The following is a 23,984-nucleotide window of genomic DNA, read 5'->3' as shown; positions in this document are numbered from 1 at the left end:
GGCGGAGGGGGAGGGAGAAGTGGCTCACAGAGATAAGCAGGGCCCTGGTGTGCCTCTGCCTGGGCTAGGGAGATAGCAAGGCCAAGGCCCTGGACTGCTGCAGGACGTACAGCATGGCCTCAGAATGGGGCAAGCACCCTCCAGGGAAGGGAGAGATCAGATCCGCAGGCTGGGAATCACACGCTTGCTTCCATACCAACAAGTAAAAGAGCAGGTGCTCAGACCGCCGGCGTCGAGTCCGTAGGTGAGGTCCCCACCCCTCCTCCGCAGAGTTGGAAGCAAGGGAGAGAAGCCGGGCGGGGTTGGGGGTGAGGCGGGGCGGTGGAGGCGGGGGTGGGGGCGGGGGCGGGGACGAGGACGCCGGCCGAAGTGTAGGCGGAAGGCGGTGGCACGCCCCACCCTCTCCACTGCACCCTTGAAGCCACTGCTTTCGCTTCGAATTCCTGCCCCACCCCGCAGGAGGGGCGGGGGCCCGGCGGGTTCTAGGGCTCGAGACCCCGAACCCGCTCTCTGGCCCCCGCCGCACCTGGACCCCCGACCACCCCGAGGGCCCGGAGCAGGTGAGTGGCTGGCGCCCAGCCCCGCCCCACGGGCTTCCGACCCCGCGCGGCCTGGGAGCGCCTGGTCTGAGGATGGCGGCCGGGATGCGCCGGGTCGCCGGAGACCCCCACGGCAACGGTGGGGGACCCGAGTGCCCCAGTGCGGCCACGAGGAGGGAGAGAGCCGCAGCGCGTGGGGCCCAGCTCTTGCAACCTCTGCTTTCCTTTCTGTGCAATGGGCACAATAGTGCTGCCCTGTTTCGGGGTGTTTTAGGGAAAGCTCCTCGGCCATCGCAGGCGCTTCGGAAACGGTCGTGAGTTTTTGCAAATACCCCCCTCTCCGCGAGTACGTGCTTGCGAAAGACCTTCCGGGTTCAGGAAGCAAAATGAGGCCACGTTGGGGGCAGGGAGCCCTACTTCATGCGGAGCCTCTGGCGCGCCCCCGTCAGCCGCAGGCCCCCGCCCACCCGGACCCATCCAGGCAGGGGGCGGGCCGGGGGGCGCCGGGGGCGCCAGCCTGGGGGTCTGGCCCCGGGGCCCAACTAGGCCTTCGCGGGAGCGCGCCCCGCCCGCCCGCCCGCGGATTCGTCCGTTCGGCCCCGGCCGCCCCGCCCCCTGCGGAGGCCCGCGGATTTGCCTGGTGATCGGTGACGTAGTGCCCGTCTCGAGCTGCCATTGGGCGGTGGCGTGCGGACTCGGCCAATCGGGACGCGGATCCGGGAGAAATCTCGGAGCGGACCTCGGGGAGCCGGGAGGCAGAGCCGAGGGGACGCGACCCCAGCTGGCTGCCGCGGGGGAGCAGCGCCCCCGGCCGGGAGCTCGCGGCCCAGAGCGGGCAGTGCGGTGAGTCGCGGGGCCGGGGGCCGGGGCGGGGCGCTGGGGTTCTGGGTGCCCGCCCTGGCTTCCCCGCCCTGGCTTCCCCGCCCTGACCTTCCCGCCCGGAGCGCCGGCAGGTGTCCGCCGTGCTCAGGGGGCGAGCAGGGCTGGGGCGCGTAGTACCGGGGGCGCCCTCCTGCCTGGGGCCGAGCAGCGCGCGGGAGGCGCACCCTGCAGAGCCCCACTGCCCCCGGCCGTGACCCCCGATGGCCAGGGTCCTCCCGGAACCCGTGGCGCGGCCCGGCCTTGTAGGGGCTGCATGCCGAGCCCCGGGTGCGCTCCCCGCACCGTCTTCAGAACGGGCTGCCTGGGTCTTGTGCCGCGATCCTTCTGAGTAGACTGTTTCTACTTCGGGTTTACGGACAGAATTGCGAGGACAGTAGAGTTCCCCAAGCCCCTTATCCCGTATTACACGTTACCTTACTTCAGACATCTGTCACAGCTAACGAACCCCTGCTGTTGTGTGACTATTGCCGATAGTTGTTGGGATTCACCGAGTTTTCAGCTAGGCACTGGTTCCGTGTCAGGATCCCGGCCAGGTTACCAGGTTCCATGGGGTCAGCATGCCCTCCTATGGTCCCCTTGGCTTGGCACTTCATCCGCTGAGGCTTGTTCTGGGGGATCCTGAGAGTTTGGAGGAAGGCTGGTCATGCGGGCTGTGAGATGCCTCTGTCCTGGATGTTCTTCTCCTAAGCCCACCCCAGGTAGGTGGCCCTGCTCCTGGCATGGCAGCAAGGGTACATACTGTCAGCACGGCCTGTGACTGGACACTGGTGGTGGTCACCTGATGTAGTGCTTGCCAGGTGTCTCCACTGTAAAGTTACTCTGTCCCCCCCCACCCCCCCACCCCCCGTTTTCATGCCTACCCTTTGGAGAGAAGTGCCTGTGAAACCCACACCCAAGGAGGGCTAGATTCTCCTTGAGGACAAGTTTTTATGTTTATTATTTGGAATTCTTTGCATGGAGATTAGTCTCTCTTGTCCTTTATTGATTGACTTATTCAGCCCTTTATTATCAGCACATACTCGTGGGTATTGATGTGATACTTTGGGTGATAATCCAATATTACTCTATGCTGTTGCTCATTGCTCAAGTTGTAGCCTTGATGATTGGAAGCTCTTACATGTTGGCTCCATTTCTTCCTAGCATGAGTGTCTGTAGAGCTCTTTGCTGTTGAAAGCACTTGTGGGGCTTCACATGAACCTCACACAGTGTGATGAGCCTGACAAGATATAGTTATTTCTGTCCTTAAGGGGTAAGGACACTGAGGCCCAGGAGCACTGGATGACTTCTTACATGTCAGTTTCCTACATGGGAGCAATGGGCTGGTCTCAGATGAGGGCTGGTCACCCCAGAAAACATTGCAAACCACAGCGGAAGTCCAGAGTCCAAACAGTTTTCTGAGGAGACTTCAGACTTAGACCTGGGGATCAGAACAGGAAGACAATGGCTTTGGAAAGTAAAGGCTTAATTTGATTGTTATCCAGGAGGAAGTACAACTCGCCAGACTGGTAGGCATGAAATGTTGAACTTTAACCCAAAACAGTGTGTGTGGAGGGAGGCAGGGGGGTATCTAGGAAAGGTCTGTGGTCGGGGCAGCCCTGGTGGCTCAGTGGTTTAACGCCACCTTCAGCCCAGGGCCTGATCCTGAAGACCTGGGATCGAGTCCCATGTCAGGCCCCCTGCATGAAGCCTGCTTCTCCCTCTGCCTGTGTCTGCCTCTCTCTCTCTCTCTGTGTCTCTCGTGAATAAATAAAATCTGAAAGAAAGAAAGAAAGAAAGAAAGAAAGAAAGAAAGAAAGAAAGAAAGAAAGAAAGAAAGAAAGAAAGAAAGATAGATCTGTGGTCTAGAACATCTAATCTGAGGGCACATTCTGCAAAAGCAAGATTGTGAAGTGGACAAGGGAAGCATAGAGTGGGGGGAGGGATGGAGAAGAGGATGGTGCTCTGGAGCCAGGTGGTAACTGGTTCACAAACACTGAGGACCACCTACTTTGTGCCAGACACTGGAGATAAGAGGACTGGTGAGGAATGGCCCTTGGGCTCAGCTCCTGTTTGGGGAGAGATGGGTAAACATGTCAACTGTGAAATCCTTGGTTGGACTGCAATGACCTGCAATGCATGCAGAGCTGCAGGAGCCACCCAGGGAGAGCTGGTCAGCTGGAGGGTGAAATGGACACAGGGAGGGCCTCACCAGTACAGGTCTGATTCCAGCCTTTCGAGATGAGCTGGTGCTGAAAACAGAGTGTGTACAGGGACAGGGGGTGGGGAGCAGGGGCCCTGAGGAAGGAGCTGTTTTCCTGGCTCCGTGTAGCCGGCTTTAGGGTGAGGCTGTGGTGGGGGCCAGGCTGGGAGACTCGGTGTGCCAGATTGCACAGCATTGACCACCACTGGGAGCTTTGAAGCAGGAGAGTGACAGGACAAGAACTGTTAGAAGGACACCACTGGTGGTGCTTTGTAGGAGATAGGCCACATTCCAGCAAATCTAAGATGCTCTCCATCTGTGTATGTTCCACATAGAAAACATGTCTTTCCAGTTGAGTTATGATATCATACTGATCACATTTCAGAGGTGCTGAAATGTAAGCACATGGATTTCTTATATTTGATGTAAAGTTTAACTCCCTTGCTAGTTGCTTAGATCCCCCTTTCTCTGGGAAATGCATGGTAAGAGTATCTCTGTCCCACCTACTGTCGATGTTGAGTTCCAGGCTCCCTTTATGATCTCGAAAAAGCTAGCTCTGCAAAACTGGTGTTTTCCTCCCTGATAGCCACATGGTCGAAAAACAGCAGGGGATACCTGACCTCAAGATTTCATCTGTGCTTCTTCTGCTTTGGTGGCTCTTGATAATGGCCACGACTTTGTGTTGCACATAGTGTGCCCACCAGACCGATTTCAGTCTGTCCTGCGCATGGCCTACGTGTCCCTTCCCGCCCGCGTTTTCCTGGTGGCAATATTGAGCTGAGCAAAGGTCAAGGATCCAGCCCCATGCTGCACAATTGACTGCAGCGGGGTGAAAATCTGGGTTTTGGTGCTAACCCAGGATCCTTATTCTTGGCTTTGGTTAGAATAACGGCCGGGGATAGAAGAAGGTTCTGTCTGTATCTGCAGGAGCCATGGAAGGGGCCATGGCAGCTGAGGGCAGGCTGCAGATCCAGCTGTCCTGGGGGAGCCAGAGATTGGAACTGCCATTGGAGCCTACCTTTGTCTAGATAAATAGGCTGTTTTTGTTTGTTTGTTTGTTTGTTTGTTTTTGTTTTTTTGCGCAAATTCTTTGCGTGTTTCAGCCTGGTAACCTTCGATTACTTCCTGTGCAACATCAGTCAGGAGTCCTTCCCTCCCCGCCCACCCCCCCCCCCCCCCCCCCCCGGCTGACACAGAGGTCCAACCAAGCTGGCTGAGCATAAAGGGCATAATAAACTTGTGTGATAGCACAGTTCAAGGGGCGATATAGGGTTTTACAAGATGCCATCAGGATCCAGGTTCTCCCATTTCATTTCTGGGTTGGCTCCATTCTCACACTGGCTAGCCTTCTGCTTAGCAAAATAACTCTTGTAGCTCTAAACCATATGACCTCACCTCCTGCAGATTCTCAAGAAACCACAGAATCTTCTCCCCATCTCAACTAGGCCTCCTTGTGACTAGCAGACTTGAGTCATATCCTCACCTCTGAAGCAAGCACTGGCTCAGGAGGCACAAGACTCATGGTCTTGCTCCACCTGTGAGGGTGAGCTCGGCCCTAAGGACCGGACCAAAGCTAGCAGAGTTAGCAGAGGAAGGAGGGATGGAAGGTAGTTGCACGCCTCCCCAAGCATAAGCATTTGTAGCACTTGCTTCTGGGTCAGGGAGCACAGTGCTCTCCTACCTTTATGTGCTGGAGGGCTCCAGGCCGCTCGCTCTGCCTGTGTCATGCCTCTTCCCTTCTATCCCTCTTCTTCTCTAATAGCATTAAACACCAATACACACAAACAATGAGCGTCTGTTTCTCGTCCTCCTGACTGGCAATACCATAAAAGCTGACAGTAGCAGGTGTCAGCAGGGCTGTGGAGCAGTGTGAGTGCCCTCAGCGTGGGTTCAGTGTGGGTGGCCTGACCTGCTCGAATGCACCAGGGCACACAGACACAGACCTTCCCAGAGCAGGGTGATTGTCCCAAACAGGAAGTGCTCCAGGTGGCTGTCGGAAGCAGCCCTCAGGCATACCTCATTTTACTGGGCTTTGCAGATGCTGCACATTTTACCAAGGGGAGTTCGCAGCAGCCCTGCATCCCACAAGTCCATCCATCAGTGCCATTTTACAGCAGCCTTTTCTAGCTCTGGGTCTCTGCAATGATTTCCACAATATTTCAGACCTTTTCATTGTTATCACAGCCATCATGGTGAGATGTGATCTGTGATGACAATTCACTGAACACTCATATGACATCATTTTGTAGCAATAAGGTATTTTTTATTTAAGGTATGTATATTGTTTTTTAGACCTGATGCAATGGCATGCTTCATAGACTACAACATAGTGTGAACCAATTTCCATATGTACTTTTTGGAAAACAAAAAAATTCATTTGGCTTGTGGTGTTCTGGAGCTGAACCTGCAGGATCTCCAGGGTGTGCCCATATGTCAGAGGTAGAATGATATAGTCAGAGAGCAATAAGAATGAACAAAATCTGCTCATCGTCACAGGAAGGAACCTCAGAAGCATGATGTTGATGTGCATCCCTGCAGAAAAATGCAGTAGGGTTCCGTCCACGTGAAGCTGAAAACCAGGGAAAAGAAACTTGTTTTGAAGGCATACCTACCTGGGTGTAGAGTGAGGGGAGGCAGGGACGATCCCCATTGTGACATTTGCCACAGCAGCCACTCCCTGAGACCCAGCCCTGCCTCCCACCCCAGCGTCCATGTGCCTGGGGCCAAACCCTGGGTACAGGAAGGTGTAGAGTGGCTGACATGATATGCAGCTAGCCGTTGGTGCTGCTTGGGGGCAGGAGAAATCGCTTCTCTCCTTAGTAACTGACCACTGTGTCAGATAGGACATGTGCCGAGGATCAGCCGACATGTAGGAAGCCCTCTGGGTGCTTCAGGTGCTCAGTCCTGTCCTGTTTTTACCTCCCTTAGCCCATGTTTATCACTCCCCTGTGCCAGATGCTGTGCTGGGCTCTGGGGATAAGGCAGACACAGTCTCTGTGCAAATGTGACAGAAAGAGCTGGTGTTCAACAGCTGATTACATGACTTAGCCAGGACTCGGGGTGCAGAGAGGAGCAGTGTGGGGTACTTCGGGTGTCACAGGTGGCAGAGCATGTGGTCTCAGCCTATCAGCTCAGGGAAGCATTGCCAGAGGACATGGCCTTCAGCAGGTATTTCCAGCTGGAAGAGGAATGGTGCTCAGTGCAGAGGGAGTAGCATATTCAGAGGGCTCAGGTAGGAGGGAGCGTGGCCCTGCTGGAGGTATGGAGGGGCTTCAGTTTGCCTGTGGGGTCAGGCCTAAGTGGACAGCAGGAGGAAATGAGGCTGCAGACCAGGGCTGGGCCTCCTGGGGGTGGGAGAGAGATTCCACTGTACCCCTGGAGCCTCACAAGGCATCAGAGGGGTTTTCACCGGGCACTGCATCTGAACACGTGGCTAGTGTTTGGGGAGCTGAGAGCCTACCTCCGTGGCTGGGACCTAGGCCGTGGGGGGAAGAGGCGAGTGGCACCCCCTTGAGGGCTGTGTGACCCCCATAGTCAGCTCTGGTCTCAGCTTCCAAAGGGTCTTTCAGTGGCATCACCTGATAGAAGCTCTGGGAGGGTAGGCACTGACCACGCCTGTTTGCTGCCAAATCCTCAGTGGTGGGCACAGGTGGGCATCTAGCCTGTGTCGTGACCTTTTGGTTTACCTCTGGCACCTGCTGCTCAGAGCCCCTCTGTAGCATGTTGAAGCCTGTCCTGTCCCCCTGTCTGCTGTCACTGCCCCTGTGCCCCTGCAGAGCCCCATGGGGCTGTCCACTGTGCAGAGCATGTTGCATCCTGGTGCCGACAGTTTATGTGGCCTCATTGGCCTTCAGAACAGCACAGATGCCTGGCCCTGGGGGAGCAACACCCACCCCTGACCCCACAAATGCAGTGCCCCGCAGCCACTGGGTGCCCAGCCAAGCCATAAGCAGGGGCCCAGGCCTGCGGCATCAGCAAGCCCCAGCCCCTCGTCTGCTAACCAGTCCCACATCACATCATCTTGTCTTTTCTGGGTTAGTAAGTGGTGTCAGAGACCTTTCTTTCTAGAATGGCTTGTTTCCCATTAAGTGGGTTTCCCCAGGGACTAGAGTGCTCAGCCAGGTGCCTTCTGATGATGAGAAAGAAGGGTCTCCTGTTCAGAGCCACACATGTGGTTGTGAGAAGCAATCTGGAGGCCAGAGTGTACCTCCAGGTCCCTCCATGCTGGCACCTCTCTGGGCCATGGAGTCCCTGCTGTACCCCGTGTGCCCTGGGTCCCCTCTCTGGGCCGTGGAGTCCACGCTGTACCCTGTGTCCCCTGGGTCCTCTCTCTGGGCCCCTTGGGTCCCCTCTCTGGGCCATGGAGTCCACACTGCACCCTGTGTCGCCTGGGTCCCCTCTGTGGGCCGTGGAGTTCATGCTGTACCCCATGTCCCCTGGGTCCCCTCACTGGGCTGTGGAGTCTCCACTGCACCCTGTGTCCCCTGGGTCCCCTCTCTGGCATCCAGGACGAGAGCGTTGGACAGCAGGAGTTGCAGAAGCTGAAGGAGACATATTACCTCCCAGGGTAGATGCCAGCTGCTGTCAAGAAAACAGGGCCGGGAATTCTGAAGCGCTCCATCTGCTGTTGGGCAGGGGCCACAGTGGGTGAGGAGTGTCTGCTCATACAGTGTGGATACCAACAGCAGTTCCTCCTTCTGCTAGTTTTGCAACGGACAGTGATTCTCCTGGGCAAGAGCTGCGTATGGCACCACACCCTGCCAGATACTTCCTCAAGTGGCACACATCACCTGGCTAGTCTGCTGGCCACAGTAGGAGGAGGCACTGACAAGAGTCCCAAGAACAGCAGGGCACTCGGGATGGGGCATTGGGTGACCCCTGATGTGACTTCGGGTTTCAGGATTCTCATTTGGGTATAGGAGCTGGGTAGGCCTTCTTGTTTCCCCAGCGCTGGCCGTCTGCATCCTGCCCCAGAGCCAGATGTGGAACAGATGGGTCGTTCCCCTGCAGTGGAAGCCTGTGACATAACCAGAATGTTTCAGAGATGTTAACTGATACAGGGGCAGAGGCATGGGGGCCTTTCTGGGACGGTCAGTGCTTTACTGGTTCTGAACGTGTGGGTGGTGAGCACACTGTCTGGCCTGCCCTGAAGCCCTCTCCATGTTGGCCACACCGTCCAGCTCAAAGAGTGCCTCCATATGGATGGTCTCATCTGAGCTTTCTGACATCTTACGGAGATGTAGTAGGGTAGCCAGGGCATCCCAGTCCTGCGTCCCCACTGTGCTCCCCCTGGGGTCAGGACGTCCTGGCTGTGCTCCCCCAGGGGTAGAGGTGTCCTGACTGGGCCTCCCCCCAGGGTTGGGAACTCCTGGCTGTGCTCTCCCCAGGGTCAGGACTTCCTGGCTGTGCTCCCTGAGGGGTCAGAATGTCCTGGCCGTGCTCCGCCCCCCAGCACCCAGATGCCCCAGTGTCATGCACCCCTGCCCCCATTGCAGATAAGATGTGTCCTAAGTGAATCCCGCCCCCAGGGACATCCTGCTGGTCACCCGGCTTTAGGGTTCCAGAGTCCAGACATGACCCTGGGTGTCGGACCCAGTGGTTTGCACCTGAGGCCCCAAATGTGTCCAGCATGTGCCGTGTGCTCGGCCGGAGCCTGTGTACCGAGTGGGACCGCATGCCGTTTGCTCAGGGCAGGTGCGCAAGCCAGCTATTCCATACGGTTAGCATTGCTGGTCCTCGGAAGCCATTCGCTCGTGCAAGATGTACATACGGAGCCCTGCCACGTGCAAGCGCTGTGGTCTCCTGATCAATGGTTAACACCGTAGTTACAGACCATCATACGTGTCCTTCCTGGGATGACAGAAACCACAGACCCTCTCCCCAGAAGGTCTAATTTGGTATGTATGTTTTGTATGTTGTTTTGTTGCATCACTTGGAAGTAACGGTCTGCAGGCCCAAATACTGCAGCAAAATGTGGGCGTTCATAATTCATAACAGGGCGTTTGCACTGTTACAAATTAATCATCATTTCTTAACCAGTCTTTTCTCAGACTTCTTCTGATTGTCCCAAAACTATTTTTACAGCTTTTAAAACAAAACAAAACACCATCCAGGCAAGGTATTTGTATTTAGTTGTTATATTCTTTAGTCTTTTTAGGTCAAGAACAATTTTTTTTCATGACATTGGCTTTTTAAGATATATGTATTTATTTACTTGAGAGAGAGAGAGGAAGAGAGAGAGAGAGGGACAGCAAGTGAGCGCGCAAGGCAGGGAAGGGCAGAGGGAGAGGGAGACTGTAGCAGACTCAGCACGTGGCATGAAGCCTGACATGTGGCTCCATTGTTGGACCCTGAGATCACTACCTGAGCCCAGACTGAGATTCAAATGTTTGACTGACTGTCCTGCCCAGGCGCCCCCATGACATTGACTTCTGTAAAGGTCAGGCCTGTTGTCCGTGGAACGTCCCACGTTCTGAATTTATCTGATTGTTTCCCCGTGATGTGGTTCAGGTCATTTCTCCATCTGTCATATTTTCCATAACTTGGAAGTAAAGTCTCAAGTCTTGGTTAGATCCCTTCGGGTCAAACAGCGTTGGCAGGATTATTTCTCCTGACTGTCATGTCATCCATGTGGTGCCGTTTGGGGAGGCAGATGCCAGGTTGTATGTCTGTTAGTGATGCGTGCTTAGTCACTGCTTGGGGCGATCCCCGCATGTCTCCATTATGTGCTTGGTGGTACCTGGCACGTGGGACTTACCCTGACCCCCGACACCCTCCTGCTGTAGTGTCCGTCGGTGATGGGGAGGGTGGCGCAGTAGCGTTCCTCGTAACCCCAGACAGCTCATGTATCCAACACATGAGATGGTTTTCGCACAGTGTCAGGGGGCTCATGATGCCCTAAGCCTGCTGTGGAACCTGTGAGGACCCCTGCTGTATGTGAGGGTGGTCAGGCATGGCGTGGATGGGAGCCGAGGCTGAGCTGCTCACTCACTGACACTTGGCCCTGAAGATCGCATGTGCCGTCCCAGCAGCAGGAACAGACACGTAGCCTCTGCTTCTGAGCTCGCAAGCCACTGGGCCAGGTGAGGCCACATACCGTAGCCACAAGCTCCAAGCCTGCAGGTGTCCCCAGCAGCAGCACCTGCTTTCCACACTGAGATTCAATGGCTCGTGGTCGGGTCCTTCTGGAGCAGGCAGCTCCTAGGATTTGTTACCACCTTGCCGCCATCCTGACCCTCTGGTACCTTCACATCTCAGCTAAATCCCATCACTCCCTCATAGGGGCTCTTTGTGCCTGTCAACCAGCCGTGGAGTGACCCCTCGCTTCTGCCTGGTGTTGCAGCTTGTTGAACAGTTATCTCTGCTCCTGCACTTGATCTGGAGGTTACACCCAATTTCCTGTGTTGCTTCTCTGTGGGCTTCATGTCTGCTTGCTTGCATCCCAGCAGGGAAGGGACTCCATGGCTTACCCCGTGTATGGTCAGGAGTATAGCTGAGCCATGGCTCTGGGGGCTGCATTCCAGCCGCATGTGGCCCATGCACCCCGTCACGGGCTGCCCTCCCAGGTCAACCCAGTACCCAGCCATTAAGGGCTTTGCTGGAGCCCGAGGCATGGTGGCCACCTGTCCTCACTCCCTCTCTTGCTGCCACTGTATGTTCCCACCTTGCTGTGTTCCAGTTTGAGCTCTCATGGGACTTGGAAACTGAGGGTCCCAACCTGTCCTAGAGTTCCCCACCCCTATGCACTGCGCTTGCCGTAATCTCAGACTCAGTCACATAGCAACCCATGAAGTAAGTATCGCTGTCCCCATTTTATGGATGATAAACGAGGTTTCTGCTGTCCTGCAGATTCGGCAGGCACAGCTGTGGCATTTGCTGCATGGAGGCTCCTGACCCCAGGCAGGAGGTGGATCTGCTGCCAAGGGACATGGTCCAGAGTCCATCCTGTGTCCTCTCATGCGTGCTCCTTCCCTCCCTCCCTCTGAGGCACTGGACCTCGCAGCGGGGGTGCCTCACCACAGGGTTTCCTCTGTGAGCCTGCTAGGACAGTCTGCCCCTGCACACCACCAGCACCCACTGCTGGTGGAACAGGACTGCAACCAAAACCACAGCTCAGCCCAAGGAAACGCCTCTCAGGGGCGATGCCAGAGCTAAGGCTCTCCATGTGCCCTGGTCTTGGTTAAGGATGTCAGTGACCTTGGTCCTGAAGCCCCAAGACCCAGAGAAGCCTGTTGCCCATAGTGCCCCCACCATGACTGGTGGTGTGGTCTGTGCTGTGCTCAGTGATGATGGTGCAAGTGTGTGTGTGTTGTGACATGTTGCCGGCAGACGGTTGGCATGTGTCACATCCTGTGTGACTGGGACCTCGGAGCAGCTGCCTGGCCCTGGGAGGACGGGGGCCCTGGGAAGGCGGGGGCCCTGGGAGGACAGGGTCTGGGCAAGGCTGCTTCCCCAGCAACCACCATGGGGGTGGTGCTGTGCTCCTCAGGCAGCCAGAGCACCCTCTCTGAGCCCTGTGCCTCTGAACAGTGCAGGTGTGGCTAGCCAGCTCCCGTCCTCCCTGTCCGCCTTGGGCCAAGCCTCGTAGGCACTGGGTTGTGTCTGTGGCTCAAATGACCTGCCACCCCCGCCATCCCATTCTTGACTCCGTGTCTGGTCTCCAAGCAGGAGCAGCACCCACGGGTGGAGGGCGCCATGGCCACTTCAGCCCCGCTGCGCAGCCTAGAGGAGGAGGTGACATGCTCCATCTGCCTGGATTACCTGCGGGACCCAGTGACCATCGACTGTGGCCACGTATTCTGCCGTGGCTGCACCACAGATGTCCGGCCCGTGTCGGGGGGCCGCCCCGTCTGCCCACTCTGCAAGAAGCCGTTCAAGAAGGAGAACATCCGGCCAGTGTGGCAGCTGGCCAGCCTAGTGGAGAACATTGAGCGCCTCAAGGTAGACAAGACCCGGCAACCAGGAGACGTGGCCCGAGAGCCACCGGACGCCAGGCTATGCGAGCGCCACCACGAGAAGCTGCACTACTACTGCGAGGATGATGGGAAGCTCCTGTGCGTCATGTGCCGGGAGTCTCGGGAGCACCGGCCCCACATGGCCGTCCTCGTGGACAAGGCCGCCCAGCCCCACCGGGTAAACCCCACCTCCACGGCCTGCTCTGTCCCCCCACCTGCTCTGTCCCTCTCCCCACCCCGACCTGCTCTGTCCCCCCTCCCACGGCCTGCTCTGTCCTCCTCACCTACTCTGTCCCTCCCCATACCTCGACCTGCTCTGTACCCCCTCCCATGGCCTACTCTGTCCTCCTCACCTGCTCTAACCCTCTCCCCACCCCGACCTGCTCTGTCCCTACCCCCATGGCCTGTTCTGTCCTCCTCACCTGCTCTATCCCTCCCCCCACCCCGACCTGCTCTGTCCCCACCCCCATGGCCTTCTCTGTCCCCCCACCTATTCTGTCCCTCCCCCACACCCAACCTGCTCTGTCCCCACATCCACAGCCTGCTCTGTTTCCCTCACCTGCTCTGTCCCTGCCTCTCCCACCCCGACCTGCTCTGTCCCCACCCCCCACAGCCTACTCTGCCCCCAACCCCAGGGCCTGCTTTGTCCCCCTCCACCCCGTGACCTGCTCTGTCCCCTACCCCGGGGCCTGCTCTGTGCCCCCCTCACCTCAGGGGTGCCCCTCACTACCCTCCCAGAGCCATGGCCTGGCTGAGACCTCTCTGCTGCCCATGTCCACCTCCTGCCCAGGTCCAGAGCACCCACTTGTCCCCACTACCTGTCATCTTACAGGAAAAAATCCTGAACCACCTGAGCACCCTGAGGAGAGACAGAGACAAAATTCAGGGCTTTCAGGCCAAGGGAGATTCGGATATCCTGACTGCACTGGTAAGTGAGGCTGTTGAGAAGAAGCCTGAGGCAGTTGGCATATGGAGCAGGAGCTAGGAGGCTGAGTGGTCTGGAGGCTGAGCGGTAGAGGCACTGCCAGGAGGCTGAGCGATAAAGGCCCTGCTGAGAGGCTGACCAGTGGAGGCTGAGTACTAGAGGCCCTGCCGGGAGACTGAACAGTAGAGGCTGAGTGGTAGAGGCCCTGCTGGGAGACTGAGCAGTAGAGGCCCTGCCAGGAGGCTGAGTATTAGAGGCCCTGCTGGGAGGCTGAACACTAGAGGCTGAGCAGTGGAGGCCCTGCCAGAAGGCTGAGCCCTGACGCCCTGAGCCAGCCCTGAGCCTGGGCTGGCTTCTGTATCTGATGTGTGAGTGAGTGGCCTAGATGTCAGCTAAGGTCCCTTCTCGTCTCTAACTCACCAGTGGCTGCTGTTCTATGGGGAACTGAGGTGGTCCTGGCTCAGTCCTTCCTGTCAGAGACAGAGGGAGACCGGATTCCTGATTGGGGAGGGGAGCCCCAGGGTGGTGGAAGGAGGATGCTGGCCCCCGGATGAGAACCGAGGGAGGCCTATGAGGGCATGCAGCATTCTGGGTATGCAGTATCTGCTGAGCCCCGCACCCAGGGCCCCACCAACTAGGAGGCAGAGGCTGCACGCTATGTGCTGGAGTAGGGGTGGGTCAGGAAGGTGTGTCCAGTTTTCCAGGGGAGTGTCTGCATCAGGGAACTGTCAGAGGGATGTGGGGGTCAGGCCCATCAGTGATTAGACTGGGAAAGGGGGAAAGGCATGTAGGAGACGACAAGGGTTCGAGGACTGCCTGTGAGCCCTCATGCTGTGTGGATACCTCCAGCCCAACGTGAGTCAGCACAGGGTCATGGACTCTGGCCCATACCCACAGGGAAGTTTAGAAGCCGCAGAGGGGGGAGGGGACTCTCGGTAGTTTCCCCAAGGGCAGGGGTCAGGCACGTGTGTCCTTTGTCAGGGGACCCTGCAGCACCCAGGCTTATGTAGGATGCGTGTCAGGTCAGGATCCCGCCCTGTGAGGCCAGGTTGGCCCAGGCATGCTATACCACCCCTTAGCCCCTGAAGAGGGGTGGGGTGGGGCCAGCCTTGTGCCCCTCCAACAGCAGACCCTGCAGGGCCATGGCCCAGGGAAGGAGCATCACCTCCCCCTCACCCCCCTGCAGAAGAAGCTCCAGGACCAGCGGCAGTACGTGGTGGCTGAGTTCGAGCAAGGCCACCAGTTCCTGCAGGAGCGGGAGCGGCATCTGCTGGAGCAGCTGGCCAAGCTGGAACAGGAGCTCACAGAAGGGCGGGAAAAGTTCAAGAGCCGGGGCGTCGGGGAGCTGGCCCGGCTGGCGCTGGTCATCTCTGAGCTGGAGGGCAAGGCACAGCAGCCAGCTGCAGAGCTCCTGCAGGTGAGTGGCCTTCCTGGGACCAGCAGTGGGCAGCCAGCACAGGAGGAGTCTGTCCCAGAGCTGTCTGCGTGCAGGACCTCAGGGGAAAGAGTGCCCCACAGGTCTCAGTCTCTCTCCTGACCCCTGGCCTGCCCTGTGTCCTTCTGTGGCTGACTGAGCCCATGATGGTCACAGTGTCATTTCACAAAGCAAATGGTCCACCAGAGAAAAGTTGGGGGGTTTAGAAAGTGCCATCAAAGTGGAAGGGAAGGTGTGGATGCTCTCATCACTACTCATGTGGTCACTGCAGACACTGTCCCCGGGAAGCTGCTCCTCCTGACTCTGGAGATGGGGCAGCTGTGCTGTGGGGTGGGGGATTGCTGAGGGATAGCCACAGCCATGGGGGCGGGTGTTCTCAGGGCTGTGCAGTTACTCTCAGAGAGAAAGATGGAACCCTTCCTGGCGGAGACAGCTTTGATGCTCAGACGGGATGAGCCTTGAACTAGAAGGCAACTCGTCTCCTCCGTCCTGCAGCTTCTGGAGGGCTGTGCTGGACCTTCCTCCCTCCCAGGCCAGCAGTACAGCCCCCAGGGCCCCCACCAGGAAACCCCTGTCCCAGGCTGGCAGCCTCAGGGATGCACAGAGGGCAGGCTGTCCAGCTATGGGAAGGGATCACCTTGGCCTGTGACCCCTGCTCTGCACTCTGGCTCAGGGGTTGGGATGGGCAGGGTTCGAGGGCCCTCAGACATTGCTGATCGCCCGGCCGTGAGGCCTATAGGCTCCTGTTCTTATCCTTGTTTCCCCAAAATGTACCTCTAGCTCCCCTGTTTGCTCCAGATGCCACTGTGTGCCCTCAGTTCCTTGCATCAGACTGTGACTCATTCACTTACTGCCTCCGCGCCCTCCTTTTGCCATGGCCCCCACATTGTGATGTGTAGTAGGGATGCTTGTGGGAGCTGAAATCCCCATGTGAACCACCCCCTCCACCCCAGTAGGGCCTCCAGCGCCACTGGGACGGAGGACCTCCCTGGAGTGCAGGCACAAGGTGGTGGACAGGCGCGGCGTGGGGGATGGGTGCAGGGGGGCGGTGGAGGTACAGGCGCAGGGTAGGAGGCAGGCGTAGTGTGGTGAACGGGCAGGGATTGTCCACGGGAACCAATACGAGCTCAGTGTGGGCACTGGTGGGTTTGCTGCAAGGGGACTACACAGTGAACTCTTCGTTGTCACTGATGTGTTCCCACAGGTCTTGTGACTGTCCTCAGGCAGGAGGACACCCTGGTCACAGAGACCCCGACCTACAGTGACCTGCAGCACGGCACAGGGAGGCAGACGGAGGGAGGGGCAGCAGGACAGAGGTGGTCGGAGGGGAGAGGAAGCTGGACTGGGAGCTCAGGCTGCACCATCCACCCCCGGACAGGCCTGGCTGGCTGGATTGGCACCCTGTGCCCGTGTCCCCCACCGTGGGGGCCAAGCTCAGCCATGGAGGACCTGCGCAAGGGCACTCCTTTCACACCCAGGCATGCTCCCTTGCCATAGCCACTCTGCTCCGAGTGCCTGTTTGAGGACAGCCCTAGAGTACTGGGAGTGCAGGGGGGTCCTCAGGAGCTGTGGGCAGGCTGCTTCCTGCTGGGGTCCTACATGTGACTGCAGGTTGTTCTGGGTTCCCACACTGGACCCCCCCCCCCTCCCCGGTCCCACATGGGTCTCCCTCCCTCTCTGGGCCCCTCCCAGCCATAAACCCTCACAAGGCCAGTACAGTTCCACAGTCCCAACAACACACACTCTCCTGGCCCTTGCCCCACGGCCCAGGTGCTTGCCAGCATGCCCCCGGAGACACGGCTCTGAGTTCTTGCCTCACCCTGTGAAGCTGCCTGTGGGTTTACAGCTTTCAGGGACAGAGGGAAGGATGTGCTGGGCCAGGGCTTCAAGACACGGGGAGCAGGGAACACCCACGTCCCATCTGGCCTCCCTGTGTAGAGCCTGACATGTCACCTTCCTCACACTGTCTGAACCCCTGTCTGGGTCCCTGATCTCACTCTCCCAGGGCAGCTTGGGACACCCCCCGCTGGACACCTGAGCCTGTGCTTCTCCTGGCGGCTCAGGAGTGGAGTGCTGTGTGTGCACACGTGTGTGTGTGCATACGTGTGAGTGTACATGTGTGCATGTGTACATATGTGTCTCCATGTATGCGTGTGCTTGCTGCTGCCAACCCCATCTATGTCCCCGCCACACTGGCCAGCCCTCTCATTGCTGTATCCCAAGCTCTGGAGCCAGGCCAGGGGATGCACCACAGTGAGCAGAGGGTTGCATGGTGGCTTCAGACCTAAGCTGAGGCCCACTTGCCAGGGGACCAAGCGGCCCCCACCTCTTGCCCCCTCCTCTGACAGTCCAGGCCCCTGCTGGCTGCTGTCCCACAGGCCCAGCCACCCCAGGACAGCAGTTCTGTGCCTTTCCGGGACACAGCTGAAGGTTGTGAGCAGTAGAGGCGGCTGGCTGTGAGGTGGCCCCCAGGCTGGGTCACCCCGTCAAGGGTGTTGTCCTCAGCTACAGGAGTCAGAGCAGTCATTCATTTAGGGAATATAAAAAATAGTGAAAGGGAATAAAGGGGAAAGGAGAAAAAATGGGTGGGAAATATCAGAAAGGGAGACGGAACATGAGAGACTCCTAACTCTGGGAAACAAACAAGGAGTGATAGAAAAGGAGGTGGGTGGGGGGAGGGGGTGACTGGGTGACGGGCACTGAGGGGGCACTTGATGGGATGAGCACTGGGTGTTATTCTATATGTTGACAAATTGAACACCAATAAAAAATAAATTAAAAAAAAAAGGAGTCAGAGCAGGGCTTCCTTCCATATCTCATTGGCCGGAGCTCAGTGACATCAGCAGACTGCCCCGAGGGCATCTGGGAAATGTAGTCCTGGGCCTGGTGGCCATGTGCCCACTGTGAGTCCTGGGTCCTGGGGGAGGATGTGGCCATCCCAGCACCTGGCAAGCCACTCACACACACCACCGCCCAGCTCGGAGCTCCTGGGGCTTTCACGCACTCCAGGACCATGGGCACCTCCTCTGGGCACCTCCCATGGTGCCTGGCCAGGCCATAAGGAAGGGACTTGTGCGTGTGCTCAGTGTTACGCCGGGCACAGAGCCCGTGGGCACCTCCTGTGAGCAGGGCCCCACTCCACTCAGCTGATGCATGTCCTTTCTTCCCCTGTAGGACACCAGGGACTTCCTGAACAGGTAACTGGCTTCCCTTCTGCATGCACCTTGGTCCCCTGCCTGTGTCCCTGGCTTCCTACCCTGACCCACGCAGAGCAGTGGTACCACATGTGTCCGCATCCTTTGGTTCACCGCAGCCAGCCTCGCTCCTGTGAAGCAACAGCACAGCCTTGGGAACTGGAGCCCTGCTCTTGGAAGGAGACCGTTCTCCACCCCATGGGGGTGGACACATGGCCCAACACACCCAGTGCCATGGTGGGGGGTGGCTGCTCAAATCCCTGGCCAGTCCTGGCTGGTCAACTGTCTCAGCCTTGTTCTGTGTTCTCATCAGATGCGTTCACCTTCATAGTTGTCGTGAGAACCCAGAGAAACACTCACAGGCCTAAGTAATGGGTTCCATGTGTCATCTTCCCAGGTATCCTCGGAAGAAGTTCTGGATTGGGAAACCCATTGCTCGGGTGCTTAAAAAGAAGACCAGCGAGTTCTCTGATAAGCTTCTGTCCCTGCAGCGAGGCCTAAGGGAGTTCCAAGGTGAGGTGTCCCTCACTTCCCCTCCAGGGAGGGGTTGGCTCCTGATCAGCACCTTCATCTTCTGGCAGTTCTCTCCTTTCTCCCTGGGACCTCAGCGGGGGTGGGGGTTGCCTAGCAAGAAATGACCCCTGACCACGCAGGACATAAGCCTGTAGGTTTACCAAGTTCAAGGGTCATTGCTGTCCTTTCCTTCTCCGCAGGGAAGCTGCTGAGAGACTTGGAATACAAGACGGGTGAGTGTGCAGAGGGCTGTTCCCTATCCACCTGTGATGAAGAACGCCCTCCCCCTAGCCCCCTATGACTTCCCACAGCCCTATGGCCCCCCACAGGCCCCCATGACCCAGCCACTGTCCCCCATGGCCCCCCACAGCTCCCAGGGAGACCCTTCCCTTATGCAGCAGAGATTTCTCAGCTGCAGACCTGGGGCCCCTCCACTGGGTCTGCAGGTTGCCCAGATGCCTCTGCTTCATGCTCTGATGCCCCTCTGCACCGTGTCCCCTCTGCCTGACGGCCTGGCTCCTGGGGCCCACCCCAACCCCCCGTGACACCATCCTTCCCGTGCTGTCTCCACAGTGAGTGTGACCCTGGACCCGCAGTCAGCCAGCGGGTATCTGCAGCTGTCCGAGGACTGGAAGTGTGTGACCTACAGCAGCCTGTACCAGAGTGCCTATCTGTACCCCCAGCAATTTGACTGCGAGCCAGGTGTGCTGGGCAGTAAGGGCTTCACCTGGGGCAAGGTGTACTGGGAGGTGGAGGTGGACAGGGAGGGCTGGTCGGAGGAGGAAGAGGAGGGCGATGAGGAGGAAGAGGGAGAGGAGGAGGAGGAGGAGGAGGAGGAAGCCGGGTACGGGGATGGCTATGACGACTGGGAGACAGACGAGGATGAGGAATCGCTGGGGGATGAGGAGGAGGAGGAGGAAGAGGAGGAGGAGGAGGAGGTTCTTGAGAGCTGCATGGTGGGGGTGGCCAGAGACTCTGTGAAGAGGAAGGGGGATGTCTCCCTGCGGCCGGAAGATGGGGTGTGGGCGCTGCGCCTGTCCTCCGCGGGCATCTGGGCCAACACGGAACCCGAGGCTGAACTCTTCCCCGCACTACGGCCCCGGCGGGTGGGCATCGCCCTGGATTACGAAGGGGGCACTGTGACGTTCACCAATGCGGAGTCACAAGAACTTATCTACACCTTCACGGCAACCTTCACTCGGCGTCTGGTTCCTTTCCTGTGGCTCAAGTGGCCAGGGACACGCCTCCTACTGCGACCCTGAGCCCTGCACCTGCCCCGGCCCACACCCAGCAATGACGCTTCCCCTCTGGGGGGCTCCAGGATCATGACGGGGAGAGGACATCTGGCTGTGCCCCCAGAGCAGGTGTATCCGCCCCCAGTGGCTGCGGCCCCGTAAGGCTTACCCAGTGCTACTCCACCTGCACAGCTAAGTCGGGCTCTCCCCCAGCTCCTGGGGCTCCCCTGCACCCTTCGTGACCCCAAAGCCCATGAGGATGTCCCTACCACCCATGGCCTTTGGCCCAGCTTGGCACTCTCTGCGTGGAAGAAGAGGCGGGTTGGCGTTGTGTTGGCACCTGTGCCACTGGCTGCTCCTGAGAAGGCCCACTTGCTGTCCTCACCCCTGGCCCCTACCCATGTCCTCTGTGCTGCCTGCCCTCCCTGGCACCTAACTCAGAGCCACACATGTGGAAGTGAACACAGTGGAGATCCACTGAGGATTCCAGACTGTTTGAACAAGCCTCCCGGAGTGCCATGGGATTGCCAGGTCCAGAGTAGGCACGAGCTTCTCCCAGACAAGGGTTGAACATTCAGCATTCCACATCTAAGGGGGCAGGAGCCCCTGGAGCGTCTTGAGGGGGGATGGGGTGCATGTGGCTTCGGAGCAAACCTGTGACTGCTGATCAATGACCTGAGGGTGGGGCCCTGGGAGGGGAGACAGTAAAGGGAATCCAGACTGTCCTGCCCTAGATGGGTGACCTGAACACACCGGAGCAAATGTGCAGTCAGGGGAACCTCCCTGCCTGGGAAGCCCTGGTCAGGTCCTCTAGGGTGGGAAGCTCGTGCGGTGGCTGCACTTCGTGCACAGGGTCGGCATCCCCGGGAGAGGGATGGAAGCCTGCAGGATGCCCCCAGCTCACTGGGTCTTCCCGCCGGGACAGCGCGAGCATGGCCCACTGTGCCCAGGGGCTCCCAGCTCTCACTGGTCACCTGCCACCCTCATCCGCACCATTCCAGGCCAGGCACCCCTGTCCCCCGTCCCCTGCCCTGTGTGTCTGGACATTGCACTTTGTAGATGCTCCATGCCGCCCAAGCCATAGATAGACCCCTCCACTTCTGCCTCTAGTTTTGTAAGGTCCCTGAGGGCAGACACCGTGTCTCCTGCCCTGTACCCTCCACGGCACTAAGGCAGTGCTGGGCACAGCATAGGTGCTCAATAAAGACTTGTTGACTGAGCAGCTGGCCTCAGGTTTTATTGTAACTCATGTGTCACCGGACCCTGCTCGTCTGGCTACAGTGAGGTCCTGTGGGCAGCAGAGCCTGGGGCTCCCCTGCACTCCTCCTAAGGCTCCGGGCCCACCATCCTCCCCATGCACACAGGCTGTCCTGTGTGTAGCTCCCAGGCCAGAGCCCCATGTGCCTCCTCCCGCTGGGCAGCCCCGAGTTAACCCAGCATCTGCACAGTGCGTGGCAGCTGAGATGCAGCAGCATCCCGTGGCACACCCAGAATCTGCCATCGAAGACAGAGCCATGGCTACCCCAAAGGAAACCCCCCCGCACAGAGCCATGGTTCTGCCCTCTGATACAGTCAGCCACCCAACCAGATCCCAGCTGCGCTGATTAATCGCCATTTTAAAAATAGAAAAGGAAGAATTACAGAAAGCCCCTCCAAGATCGCATTTATGATTCTTCTTCGTCTTTAGCTTTTGTTCTTTCTACTTTTCTTTCTAAATACAGATATGCAGAACTTGTCAATTATTAGAAATAAGATGCGCGTTATCAATGTAATGAGGACAGTTAATCGACACTCGAATCCTCAGAGACAATAATCACTAGCATATTCTTGAAAATTTACATTTATTTTGTTGATTGATGTGAATTGTTCCCTAAAATTATAGTCTACTAATCTTTTATTTATGGAAAAATTTCATGATTCTCAAAGTGCCTTTTATCTTTTCTTGGAAAGAATTTTTTATATAATGAGATTTCTGAAATTTTAAGGTGATCATTGTGTAATCCTACTTATTGTAGGATTGTACATTGTAAAGCTCCTACTTATTAAATAGGGAACATTTGCATCTGAACAAAATATGAATGCTTTCAGGTCATTATTGCTTTAGTGAGTTTTGTGCACATCAAACTTCCGGAATAAACTGGACAATAAAGTGTTGCATGAAACACCGCTGCAAGATCATCAATGAAAACATGCACTTTGTGACACCAGCCTAGCACAGAAAGTCACGCTTGTTCAGCAGATTCCTTCAAAACTTTTTATTTTGTAGAATCATATTTTTTAAGTACTTTCTTACGTGAATTAACCTACACGTACAGCCAAGTCCACCTCCAGTGTTTATGACAAGGGGAAGGAGCAGAGAAGTCCTGTTCCTCTACCTGGGGCTCTTCCTTGCTGACGAGTCTCTCTGTGCTGCATGGGTCTGGGTCCAGTCCCCCCGTTGGTCCAGCAGCGGGAGGCTCTGGCCCCACATCCATGGCCCCTCAGCGGGCACCCGCTCCACCTGTCCTGTGTCCTCCACGGAGCCTCAGGTCCTGTCTGTGAAAGCTGTGCCTGGACGTACCCTGTGGGGATGACATGCTCCTCCTTCCTGGACCCTTTCCTATGCTCTTACTGCTAATCAAAGCCCAGAGGTTTCAGCAGTCAACAAAATCCCGCACTACGGCCGGAAGCTCTTGTCAGTGGTCAGGTGCTCTTGTCAGTGCTAAGCCCACCAACTCTCCAGAAGCCTGCTGACACCCCTTGAAGCCTGCTGACCCCTTGAAACCTGCCACCCTTCCAGAAGTCTGCTGACACCCCCAAAACCTGCCAACCCCCCCCCGAAGCCTGCTGACCTCCCCTGAAGCCTAACACCCCCAGAAGCCTACTGACACCCGCAAAGCCTGCCAACACCCCCAAAGCCTGCCGACACCCCCAAGCCTGCTGACCACCCAAGCCTCCTGCCCCCCGCCCCACAACACCCTTCCAGGTCTCCATTGCTGCCCTACTGTGAATCAGAAATCACCATGTGGGGTTCCTGTTTCCTGGTCCTGACTTCCCTTGGTAAACCCCAATCCTGTAGCTTCCTGCTGGGGCCTGTCAGCTGGTGTTTGGAAATGCCAAATATCTGGGGGTGTCTCCCCGCCTTCCCCCACACATGGGCTAATTCACTCAGAGGACGCTGTCGTTCTAGACATTCACAATCTTGCAGTTCCAAGAAACATTACTGAGTTATTTCTTTTTTTTTTAATAAATTAATTTTTTATTGGTGTTCAATTTACCAACATACAGAATAACACTGAGTTATTTCTTGATGGGTTTTCTGTCCAGCCTTTGTGTCGCTCCTGAGTAGGCCAGGACGCTCCAGGTTACACCAGCAATGAGGGACACCAGTGCCTGCATGCACAGACTTTGTATTCTAGTGACCGGCAGGGGTGTAAAACAGGACAGGGACTGGTAGTAAGCCAATGCGGGGACAGGGCTTCTCTGAGAAGGGGAGGCTAAGACTGCAGCAGAGTCACCAGCAGAGGGACTGCCTGCAGCACGAATGGCGGGGGGCGGGGGGGGGGCGGGCTGGGGACCGTGCCACAGACCCCAGAGTTCCCTCTAAGTGCCCTCGCTGAGAAGCTGCTGAAGCTGCAGAAGCAGAGGAGCAGTGATCAACTCAAAGCAAGTGTGGTGTGCCTCGTATTTGCCAGGTACTATCCTTAGCACTTGGGATGCTCCCTTTCTTCAAGGAATTTATTCCAGAAAGAAAAACAGACAAAAGTAAGCATGGCGGGGCACCTGGGGGGCTCGGTCAGTTGAACCCCTAATCCTTGATTTCAGCTCAGTTTGTGCTCTCAGGGTCCTGGGATTGAGCCCCACATCATGCTCAGAGTTCTGCACACTGTGGAGGGAGGGAGAGTCTGCTTGAGATTCTCCCCGCCCCAACCACCACTTGTGCTCTTTCAAATAAATAAATACATCTTTATAAATAAATAAATAATAAAAGTAAGCATGGCAAATACAAAATATGAAGAATGTTCAGAAATAAGCACAATGGACCAAAAAAACGTATGGTTGCTTTTTGAATGATCTTTGTGTAGAGAAATGAGGAAGTCAGAGTCTAGGAGAGAGACATGCTTGGTGAGTCTGCGAGTGGTGACAGTA

General features: G+C 57.1%; 2 protein-coding genes across 5 annotated transcripts; one reads left to right on the top strand and one right to left on the bottom strand.

The window, feature by feature from the left end:
• Positions 1-22,018, top strand: LOC112674488 (tripartite motif-containing protein 26). 4 transcript variants are annotated; one of them, XM_025470952.2, is made up of 8 exons: positions 1-244; positions 12,268-12,732; positions 13,387-13,482; positions 14,666-14,896; positions 18,089-18,111; positions 18,506-18,621; positions 18,822-18,854; positions 19,195-22,018. In XM_025470952.2, the coding sequence occupies exons 2-8, from the start codon at positions 12,295-12,297 to the stop codon at positions 19,881-19,883; spliced, it is 1,626 nt and encodes a 541-aa protein (XP_025326737.1). In that variant the 5' UTR covers positions 1-244; positions 12,268-12,294; the 3' UTR covers positions 19,884-22,018. The 4 variants fall into 4 exon arrangements, with proteins under 4 accessions (XP_025326737.1, XP_025326735.1, XP_025326738.1 ...); XM_025470950.2 differs by lacking the exon at positions 1-244 and adding an exon at positions 378-560; XM_025470953.2 differs by lacking the exon at positions 1-244 and adding an exon at positions 378-560 and having other exon boundaries at positions 12,265-12,732.
• LOC125754397 (basic salivary proline-rich protein 2-like) lies at positions 1,082-8,828 on the bottom strand. Its single transcript, XM_049106028.1, has 3 exons — positions 8,734-8,828; positions 1,890-2,039; positions 1,082-1,670 (listed from the first exon to the last, which is right to left on the bottom strand). Exons 1-3 carry the CDS (start codon positions 8,826-8,828, stop codon positions 1,082-1,084), a joined length of 834 nt encoding a protein of 277 aa, XP_048961985.1.
• Positions 22,019-23,984: the final 1,966 nt, after the last annotated feature.

This window comes from Canis lupus, chromosome 35 (assembly GCF_003254725.2).
Source record: "Canis lupus dingo isolate Sandy chromosome 35, ASM325472v2, whole genome shotgun sequence".
Lineage (NCBI taxonomy): Eukaryota > Metazoa > Chordata > Mammalia > Carnivora > Canidae > Canis > Canis lupus.
The sequence above is the reverse complement of the archived record's forward strand: the minus strand, read 5'-3'. Positions and strand labels throughout refer to the sequence as shown.